Source organism: Chiloscyllium plagiosum, chromosome 7 (assembly GCF_004010195.1).
Source record: "Chiloscyllium plagiosum isolate BGI_BamShark_2017 chromosome 7, ASM401019v2, whole genome shotgun sequence".
NCBI classification, from domain to species: Eukaryota; Metazoa; Chordata; class Chondrichthyes; order Orectolobiformes; family Hemiscylliidae; genus Chiloscyllium; species Chiloscyllium plagiosum.
Genome location: NC_057716.1, coordinates 65298244 through 65309691, shown reverse-complemented (window position 1 = coordinate 65309691; position 11448 = coordinate 65298244). Strand labels below are relative to the sequence as shown.

General features: G+C 39.5%; 1 protein-coding gene across 1 annotated transcript in view; it reads left to right on the top strand.

Moving 5' to 3' along the window:
• The window catches only part of abcb11a (ATP-binding cassette, sub-family B (MDR/TAP), member 11a), an 84248-nt gene extending 78471 nt beyond the window's left edge, over positions 1-5777 (top strand). The window contains exons 28-29 of the mRNA XM_043693934.1: positions 2027-2173; positions 5031-5777. Coding sequence (XP_043549869.1) covers positions 2027-2173; positions 5031-5231 — 348 coding nt within the window. The 3' untranslated portion in view covers positions 5232-5777. The remainder of the gene's footprint in view (positions 1-2026; positions 2174-5030) is intronic.
• Positions 5778-11448: the final 5671 nt, after the last annotated feature.

Genomic DNA, 11448 nt, shown 5'->3' with positions numbered 1-11448 from the left:
GCGTTTGGTATGCTTTCCTTTATTGGTCATATTGAGTACAGGAGTTGGGAGGTCATGTTGTGGCTGTACAGGACATTGGTTAGGCCACTGTTGGAATATTGCATGCAATTCTGGTATCCTTTCTATCGGAAAGATGTTGTGAAACTTGAAAGGGTTCAGAAAAGATTTACTAGGATGTTGCCAAGGTTGGAGGATTTGAGCTAGAGGGAGAGGCTGAACAGGCTGGGGTGTCAGAGGCTGAGGGGTGACCTTATAGAGGTTTACAAAATGATGAGGAGCATGGATAGAGTAAATAGGCAACGTTTTTTCCCTGGGGTTGGGGAGTCCAGAATAGAGGGCATAGGTTTAGGGTGAGAGGAGAAAGATATAAAAGAGACCTAAGGGGCAACTGTTTCACACAGAGGTTGGTACGTGTATGGAATGAGCTGCCAGAGGAAGTGGTAGAGGTTGGTACAATTGCAACATTTAAGAGGCATTTGGATGGGTATATGAATAGGAAGGGATATGGACTGGGTGCTGGCAGGTGGGATTAGATTGGGTTGGGATATCTGGTCAGCATGGACCGAAGGGTCTGTTTCCATGCTGTACATCTCTATGACTCTATGACTGATGACTTTGGGAAAGCAATGGCAGCTTCAGCTTCAGACAAACTCTCCACCATGAGATCTGGATGTACCCGCTAACTATCTACATGTTATAAAGACTCTCCCATTAATGTAAAAAGTTTGGTTTTCTTTTGAAAAGGAGGAGAATGTTTTATGTCTATCTTTGCCTTTAAGAAACATTATCTTTAAAGGCCACAGGTACTTTGCATATAGACATCTGCATTTCTTCCTAGTAGCATTCTGATTGAAAGTGTGCAAACATTACATGTGGAACACAATTGGTCTGCTGTAGTGCATGTCTTGTAACTTACATACTGCTTCTTTAAAAAAACTGTGCAGTTAATCAATTTCTCAGGAGTGACATTAGACCAATACCATTAATATAGCACTGTCAAGATCTTAGCTGTGAACCTGCAAGGAAACAGATTGCCCCCACCCTGCAGTCCCAGACCAATGTTTTAGAGGAAATCTAAGGAGGTTTGTTCCCCACCCCCACCAGACATTCAATGTACAGGACAACACCCTAGTGCTCATGAACCAAACTTCCAGTTATGGATGAAAAGTTTTGGGAAGATTATGGTTTGTGTCCATAACTTTCCACTTTCACTTCCTTCAATATCCTTGGATGTATCACACATGGCCCTGGTGATTTATCAACAATAAGCACAGCTCAAGCTACCCAAGGCTCCCTCTTTATTAAGTTTTAGCAATCCTGCATCTTTCCTGTATTTGGGTGCTGCGGTGTAAGGGAAGAGACTGCAATTTCAGTTAATCAGTTTTACTGAACTAGGAAGGGGATAGTCATCCTGAGTTCTTGCTTTAGATTGTTATCCAATGACTTTAGCCTCATAGTTTTGACATGTGGGTAGCAGGTAATGGATTCAACCTTTAAGTTTCAAAGGACAATCAATGACATGGGCTTTATAAATACAAAGTTGACCAAGTTAGTAGTTTTTTTAGTTATATGTAAGATTACAATGCTATGTTTAGATTACATTACATTACTTACAGTGTGGAAACAGGCCCTTCGGCCCAACAAGTCCACACCGACCCGCCGAAGCGCAACCCACCCAGACCCATTCCCCTACATTTACCCCTTCACCTAACACTACGGACAATTTAACTTGGCCAATTCACTTAACCTGCACATTTTTGGACTGTGGGAGGAAACCGGAGCACCCGGAGGAAACCCACGCAGACACGGGGAGAACATGCAAACTCCACACAGAGAGTCGCCTGAGGCGGGAAATGAACCCGGGTCTCTGGCGCTGTGAGGCAGCAGTGCTAACCACTGTGCCACCATGCCATCCATGTTCTAGAATACATCTATGCGTTCATATCTGAAATAAACATTAAAATCTCCTAAAGGTCAAATTATTCAAACACATTGGCTTCATATGTATTTCTGGTTTGTTTTACAGGAATATGATACTGATGTGGGTGCTCAGGGTTCTCAGTTATCACGTGGACAAAAACAACGTATTGCTATAGCTCGAGCCATTGTCCGGGATCCAAAAATTCTTTTACTGGATGAAGCTACATCTGCACTAGATACAGAGAGTGAAAAGGTACTAACAATTAAAATATTGAGGTATGATTAATTAAAGGATGGCGATACCTGCAGATGTGTTAGAAATCTCTAATACACCTTCTGGCTAAATGAGTTATTTGTTTTGTCATCAGATCAGCAATCATAAGATATATTGTGGACTTCAGTATACTTGCAGTTATCTTTTAACCTCAATTTGTTTTGTTTCAAATCAATTCCTTTTTCACTTCAACATGACATTTGTAATTTCCAATATCTATATGCTTTGTGTAATATAAAATTACAAGAATAGATTTTATAAGATTATTGACTAACTGTAGTTCGGGCCTCTGTGCAGTCACACAGAGATGGCTTGTTCAGTATTGCTGAGAAAAGACACATTTTGTCAAAACTTTTTGTCTTGCACTCATTAGGACAATTTGCAGGAACAGCAATTCAGAATCAATTGGACAGTATTTGCGAGATGATCTTGAGTGCGTGATTAATTATGCTGAACCAATTTAAGATTGTCACTTAGGTTTGCAGTGTGACGCACTGCATGTGCTGGAAACTACATTGAGTAAAATACGGAGGATTTTTTTGCAGAAAGAACATATACACACACTGCACCTGTTACAACTTGGTAAATAAAAGGTAATAGCCATTCATTCACTGGTTCATTTCTCAGGGCAATCAATTTATAATTTAAATAAAACCTGGCAACTAACTATTACTCAGCATCAATGGGTGGAATATTATAGGGGCTTAAGTGAGGTGGGCTACGGTGAGATTTGTGGAGCCACTGAACCTGAAACTTTAACTCTGCTTTCTCTTCACAAATGTTGCCAGACCTGTTAAGCTTTTCCAGCAATTTATGTTTTTATTTTCTGGACACTGAGAAACCTTGACATGGAAAACAGAGCAGGTACCTAGTGACTCCCAGTCGTCACTTGTTCGGAAGGACCACCACGTTGACCACCAGGCACCAACATCTTAGGGCACTGGCTACATGCACGTACTCCATATTCCTAGACATTGGCATTTGATATGTCTAAGAACCTCTTGGCACATCTCTTATCTACTCACAAGATGCTTCTGCACCTCAATGCTGTACTGACAACTAGTATGTATCACTGTAGCAAGGGCACTGTGCACTCAGGGGCATGCTGTTAGTTATGGAATAGACCAGTCTGCATCTCTGGGGTCTTTGTTCACTTATTCTGAGTGTTTCTAAATATATGGACACACAATTGCAATCTCCTTTCGTGAATTTAACTAATGGTTTTCTCCTTGGGAACTGGCGTTATTAAGCTTTGATATTCTTGTGAATTATCCTGATGAGTGCAAAACAAAACGTTCCGGCAAAATAACAAATAAAAAAAAGAACTGCAGGTGCTGGAAATATGAAACAAAAACAGAAATTGCTGGTGAAATTCAGCAGATCTGGCAGCATCTGTAGAAAAAAGGAAGATTTAATGTTTCAAGTCCAAGCTTCGAACCAATTCCTGACCAGATTTGAAACATTAACTTTCTTCTCAAAGATGTTGCCATACCTGCTGAATCTTGCCAGCGATTTCTTTTTCTGTGCCAACAAAATGTAAGTTTTTTTTCAGCAACATAGGCTCCCAAAGTACAGTACTAGCAAATGACTGTTTAAAAATTATATTTGACAAGAGACGTCATATATGTCGATTACTATCTGTTTCTATAATTAAGTGTCCTCTATTATGCTCTTACTTCAGATTTGATTACTATGCTGTAAATATTTCTTTGTTTGCATAATCAGATGCTCTTTGAATATTCATTATAATTTGCCCCAATATCCCATTACATCAATTCCCAATCAGGAAAACAAAGGGGGAGTCGCTTACTCTCTTTCCACTTGATTTTCAGGTTGGACCGAAGGGTCTGTTTCTATGACTCTATGATGGAAACAAAAATGTACAGGTTGGGTGGAGTAGTCATGGGAAATGCAGGGTTACAGGGTTAGGATAGTAGGGGTGGGTCTGGGTAGGATGCTCTTCAAAGGGCCAGTATGGTCTTGATGGGCTGAATGACCTGCTTCCATATTGTAGCGATTCTATGATTCTAAGGTGGGTTAGGGCTGGAAAGGTGGGCAGGCTGTTTTTCTGCCAGACACTTGCAGTTTGCTACCATTTCTACCGAATATGATGACAGATGGGGAGTACAACATTGCTTTGGATTGTGAAGAGAGGTTTAAATATAATGTTTTCCTTCCCAGCATTTTCATTTTTAGTTGTAGCAGTACTGCTTAAGATGTCTAATGTTTTCAGCAGCAATATTCTTAGTGTCATGGATGGGATTTATTTTTCTGGAGGACACTAAAATATCTTAATTGAAGCAAACTTCACAAAATCCTACTGGATTATCAGTGATACATTTGGATATACAGTATTTCAGATGATTGACATTGTAGATAATTTACAATAGATAGAAAATCTCTAGAAGTAGAAACAATAAAATCAAATAAATTGATCAAAATTGTTTTGATTACAAGTTGCTTTCACACCCCCCACCCCCAAAAATTAAACATTTTTCTCAAAACTTTTAAGAAATCATTGCACCCATCCACTCAGACTTATCATTAGCATTCCCTATAGCAATGTTTCCTGGAAATTTGCATATTTTTCTCCAAGGGTATTATCTCTCTTGGCTGTATTTTCTGGTCTCTATGCTAGAGGAAGCCAGTCACCCAACATGTAAACTTACCAGTAAGTGAAACAAAACCACTTGATGACCAACCATCAACATGTCATGATGACACTGATGCAATAATGGTGGCCCACTTGCCACCATCAGCACCTTCTCAATTGCTCACTGTCTGGCATTGTTTGATAAAATAGTATGGTATTAATATATTATTTTCTTGCATTTAGATTGTTCAAGCTGCTTTAGATGAAGCAAGAAAAGGAAGGACCTGCATTGTGATTGCACACAGGCTCTCAACCATTCAGAACTCAGATATCATTGCTGTCATGTCTCGAGGATTCATTATTGAGAAGGGAACTCATGAAGAACTGATGGCTCTTAAAGGGGCTTATTATAAACTTGTCACAACAGGTGCTCCTATCAGTTAAGCCAAATTCACATTGAATAGTAGACAACTTTTTCCACATGATCCTTTGAATCATACTAGTTACTCCAGTTTTTGTTTTGCATGTAGTAAATACGATAACTTAACTCGAATAAAACTGTAAAAAAGTATATATTTTTATGCCGGCTCATTTGCAAGTAGAAATTCTTAAACACATTATGTTGGTAGTTTTTATATCTTGATTATACAATCAATGCACATTCCTTTAACTCTTCCATGTGAGCCATTAAAATATGATTTACCTTTAATATCAGTGATTATAAATCAAAACTGTATAACTTCAGTAAATCTTAAAACCTTATTGATAATACTATTTGAACAGTTTTAAACAATTTCAATGATTTGCATAAATATTTTGAATATATGTCCTTGTAATTTAGTTTTATAATTTAAAGATTTTTTAAGTTAGAAATTTTAAAAAAAGACTGTCATGGTCACCAGACCAGGTTGAACCATGCTCATGAAACCATCAATAAACAGGAATCAGTTTGATGAAATTAACATCATTATTAAAATGAATTGAAACTCAGATCTGTATCTCCTGATTGATTTACACCTCTCTGGAAGTTTCACAGATTAGGAGGAATTTAATATTAGATTATGAAAAGAATAAGAGAATTCACAAAAGGACTGTATTTCAGGCAACAGTTTTGGGGGCAGACTAGAGAGAAGGAAAGATAGATTGGTAATAGCTGTAATGGAAGATTTTCTCTCTCTCTCCACATTACCCCTCCTGTTCCCCACTCACCCCACCCCCTGTTCTCACAGCCTCTTAAAAATATCACCCAGAAATAGAGCAACTCTGGAGAAACACCTACTCATCAAGAATGCAGAGTATTTACAAATATCACTACTGCTTAGGATACAAGGCATCAACTAAATGACCAGGGTTGCAGGTTCAAACCAAATACCTCAAGGATGTTTTAAACTTCCTATTTCTATGAGACATTCTTCCCTCTTTAAACTTCACACCTATACTTATGTATGTACTTTCGCATTGTTTTCTTGCGGTCCATAAGTAACAAAATTCCTCTTTTACTGAAGAAAACCCTGTAGTTGGCTCCTTAATTTTGGCTTGTACCACATTTCAATTCAAATGTGATATAGCTATGTGTTGGGTGAGCCCTTGTGGTGCAGTGGTAGTGTCCTGCTGTGTTAAAAGTCTTGGGTTCAAGTTCCATCTGCTCCAGAGGTGAAAAATAACATTTCTGAATATGTTAATTTGAAAGTCTTTACAACTGTGTGAAAAGAATTAAAAACCTTTGTTGTTGCCAATCAAGGTGGTTGAAAAGAGGGAAGCTAATTATTCCTTCCTTGCCTTGTAATAATGTAGTAGTATTTATCTGGGATCATTAGAACATAGATGAATAGCAACATTTTAAAATTGGCCACAACAAAGATAGGCCAAGTGTCAGGGACACAGGTGAGTAGTATGTCCCGAAGAAGCAGGATAGGGTGTCAGGGACAGTATGCCAGAAGAGTGAAAGGAAAAGGAGACAACTGGCTAGGGGGTTGGGGTCCCGGCAGCTTGAATGCCAAGTTAGAAGGGATTAGGGAGCAAGGTGAATAGGTTGCAAGGGTTTGGTCAGGCCTGGCAGGTTGCAGATGATGCACTAAATCCAGTGACAAAGATTTGGGTCAAGTCTGGCAGGGAGGGGTTTGGGTTCTGTGTTTGGGATTCTCAGGTGTAGAGCGAGAAGTGGCAAGCTTGTCTGGCAGTGGGGGGGAGAAGTGCGGTATCAAGAGGGGACCAGTGGCAGGAGTGGGGATTGAAGTGTGAGGGAGGGAAGAATGGGGAAATAGGGGGAATCCTGGGTTGTTGTTGGCTCACGGTTTGGCGGTATGAATGGCGTGAGAGATGTAGTTGAGGGAGTGTGAGTTAAGTATGAGTCTGTTGAATAGTTACGCAGGAGTTAAACCATATTCTAATTGTCAAACCTTTCCTGAGTAAATATTTTACTTAATTTCATCAGAATCCTCCCAATTCCCCAATTTAAAAAACTACTTCCAGAGAATTTCAGGCATAGTTGAATCACATAGTGGAATCTTCAATTTCCCGGACAATTCCTTCAGAATCTGCTACGATGAGGATTCTGCAGGTCCCCATGCACAACTACAAAAAAAAGTAACTGCCTAGACATTGAAAAATCAGAGTCAGTAAGGTGGATACACAATAACAAATTGGCTTGTGCTCCTGCCAATTTTTGTGATACTTGAAATATTTGTCCCTCAACCTATAACAGCATCTGATAAAAACTTGTCTTCATTATTACTTCCTTATTTATTTATTAGTAGTTCAGGGGTAACCGTGTGCTTCTTGTACTTTGCCGTTTGCATCCATCATCTAACGGACATTAGTAATAGTTTTTGACCTTGGCTGATACCCATTATGATATTTTATGGATCTCTGAACTTAGTGTTGAGGTAATAAGTCATCATAGCTGATCTCTTTGTTTGCATTTCTTTGAATTTGGAATTTACCTTCCATTGAAGTGAGGCTTTGCACACGGAAGTTGAAAAATCATTAGTAATTGATAAACTGTGATCTTTTTGCACCAAAATCTTAAATGGTAGGAATCCCAGAATTCAAAAGATGAGGTGGTCTGAACCTGATTCTCCAACACACATCTTCCTGCTCCGCTGTTGCTATCTGCAGTTGCTCTTCCTCATTCATGCTGTTTCCTGTAAATAGTGTGATACCGGCACATCAATTCATTCTAGGAAGATGCGCAGTAGAGGAAGGCAACCTTAAGAAAATTCTGGATCTTTCATCACAGTTGTAATAACTATTGGATCATAAATTCTGCTGTGACCATTACCACAATATTTTCCACGCAGTCTGAAAAGCTTGCACCTCCAACTCAAAGACTGTTGCAACTCTCTTTAACTTCCACTTGCTGATCACCAACCAGACCTCTGTAGCATTCATCCTTCTTTCGTGGATCCTAGTAGTTTCTTAGGTCACTGTCAGAAAATGGTTGCCATCGAACTTTGTTGAATTATTAAACTTACCCAACAAACGAAGTACAATTGTTTCCTAAAGTGCAGCTCATGTTCTTTACTGCTGCTGCTCAGGACATTCTGTCTCCCAAGTGTACCCTCTCCAAAGCATCTACATCTTTTTGTTAGTGTAGTGACCAGAACTGTATGCAATATTCCAAGTGCAGCCTTTCTAAAGTTCTATAAAGCTGAAGCATAACTTGTCTATTCTTGTATTCAATTACCCTTCCAATGAAGGCAAGCATACCATAGGGTGTTTTTACTACCTTATCTCCTTGTGCTGACACCTTCAGTGATCTGTGGACCTGCACACCCAGAATCCCTCTGCATATCAAAATTCCTAAAGAAATACTCAAGAAAGGTGTCACCTGTTCTTGACCTTCTAAAATGCATCACCTCAACATATGTTGAATTTAATTTATTCCTGGTGCTCTTTAAAATGGCTGCTGGCCCAAAATAATGTAAATTGGTAAATTAATGTTGAACCTTCTTCTCAAAACCATGTTCTACAAAACATGATTCATATGCTTGAACTATTTGGCAAAATATTTTGGAACATAATGAAATTCTTTAAAATAATTCCTGTAAAATTATCACTTTGGGGCTGTCAAGGAACATAGCAAGGGAACAATTTATTCTACCAAAAATCAATTATAGCTTATTTTAATGAAGAAAATATTCTGTCCCTTCTGAAAAGTCACACTTCAGTTGTAAATAAAGTAAAATTTCAAAATTAATTTAATGCTGAAAAATCACATATTTTGCTGAAGCAAGATACTGTGTGCACCCAACTATGTGCAAATTTGGAGAAGATTTGTAGTTCAGGTTTTAAGTTTACTCGTTGAGCTAGTAGATTTATTCTCAGACTTTTCATCATCATGCTAGGTAACATCATCAGTGAGCCTCCGATGAAACGCTTGTGTTCTGTCCCTCTTGCTATTTATGTGTCTTGGTCTTTTATAGTAGGTGATATTACTTCCAATTCTTTTTCTGAAAAGTTGGTAAATAGGGTCCAAATTGAAATGTTTATTAATGGTGTTCTGGTTTGAATGCCAGGCCTCTAGGAATTCCTGGGCGCATCACTTTTTTATGGATGTATTGAATGGATGTATTGTCCCAATCGAATTGGTGTCCCTCTTCGTCTGCGTGTATGGATACTAGTGATAGTTGGTCATGTTTTTTGGTAGCTAGTTGGTGCTCATGTATCTTGGTGCCTAGCTTCCTGCCCATCTGACCAATGTAATGCTTGTTGAAGTCCTTGCAGGGTATTTTGTATATGACATTCGTTCTGTTGGTTGTTGGCACGGGGTCCATGAGAAAGAAATGGAAGGGATCAGTTAAGTAGAACTCTAAAGAGTTAAGAAATGGGGTGTAATTTCTCTGAACTTGAGAAAAGACTGGCAGCCAAGAGAAAGGACATCCCAAACTCTTCTGCTGTAATATAAATCATAAAAGCGGTCAGATGGGTGGCACAGTGGCTCAGTGATTAGCACTGCTGCCTCACAGCACCAGGGTCCCAGGTTCGATTCCAGCCTGTAGAGTTTGTACATTTTCCCCGTGTCTGCGTGGGTTTCCTCTGGGTGCTCCGGTTTCCTCCCATAGTCCAAAGATGTGTAAATCAGGTGAATTGGCATTAATCAGAGGGAAATGGGTCTGGGTGGGTTACTCTTCAAAGGGTCGGTGTGAACTGATTGGGCTGGAGGGCCTGTGTCCACACTGTAGGGAATCTAATCTAATGCTAAAACGAGGCCAACGTCTCTAATTTAAGGGGTATTAGCGAGTTTTGAGATGATTTGTAGCTCAGGTTGAGGTTCTGGATGTAAGTTTGCTTGCTAAGTTGAAAAGTTTGTTTTCAGATGTTTCATCACCATACTAGGTAACATCATCAGTGAGCCTCTGGTGAAGCACTGGTGGTATGGCCCTCTTTTTAATTTATGTGTTTAGGCTTCCTTAGGTTGGTGATGTCATTTCCTGTGGTGATGTCATTCCTGTTCATTTTCTCAGGGGGTGGTGAATGGTATCTAAGTCCAGGTGTTGTTGATAAGAGTTCTGGTTGGAGTGCCATGCTTCTAGGAACTCTAACACATCTCTCTTTGGCATGTCCTCGGTGGGATGTGTTGTCCCAGTCGAAGTGGTGTCATCTGTATTTAAAGATACTAGTAAGAGTGGGTCATGTCTTTTTGTGGCTAGCTTATGTTCATGTATCCTAGTGGCTAGTTTTCTGCATGTTTGTCTAATGTAGTGTTTGTTACAGTTCTTGCAAGATATTTTGTAAATGAGATTGGTTTTGCTTGTTGTTTGAACGGGGTCTTTCAAGTTCATTTGCTGCTGTTTTACAAGATAATACATGGTTGGAAAGGGTGGACGCTAGGAAATTGTTTCCGTTAGGCGAGGAGACTAGGACCCGTGGACACAGCCTTAGAATTAAAGGGGGTAAATTCAGAACAGAAATGCGGAGATATTTCTTCAGCCAGAGAGTTGTAGGCCTGTGGAATTAATTGCCGCAGAGTGCAGTGGATGCCGGGACGCTAAATGTCTTCAAGGCAGAGATTGATAAATTCTTGATGTCACAAGGAATTAAGGCTTACGGGGAGAATGCGGGTAAGTGGAGTTGAAATGCCCATCAAATATGATTGAATGGTGGAGTGGACTCGATGGGCCTTACTTGTTGTTGTTTTACTCCTCTTTCATGAATTTCATGAATTTTATGCCAGTAAGGGTATTATTGATGGTCTTGAAAGTTTCCTCTAATTTGTTTTGTTTAGTGATAACAAAGGCGTCATCCATGTAGCAGACCCAAAGTTTGGGTTGGATGGTTGGCAGAGCTGTTTGTTCGAATATTGATTTGGATCCCATTTACCGCCCCCTGAGAAAAAAAGAACAGGAAATGACATCACCAACCCAAGGAAACTTACAACACACAAATAAAAAGCAGGCCATACCACCAGTGCTTCACCAGAGGCTCACAGATGATGTTACCTAGTATGGTGATGAAACATCTGAAAATGAACCTTCCAGCTCAGTGAGCAAACTTACATCCATAAGGGGTATTGCTGAGGTAGTAAATGGACACTTTGCACCTGTCTTTACCAAACAGTGTGATGGTAATCAGGCCGTAGTGACAGCTAGCTATCACTAGAAGGGTTCAAAACTGGTAAGGAACAAATGTTGGTTAGACTAGTAGCATTTAAGGTTGTCAA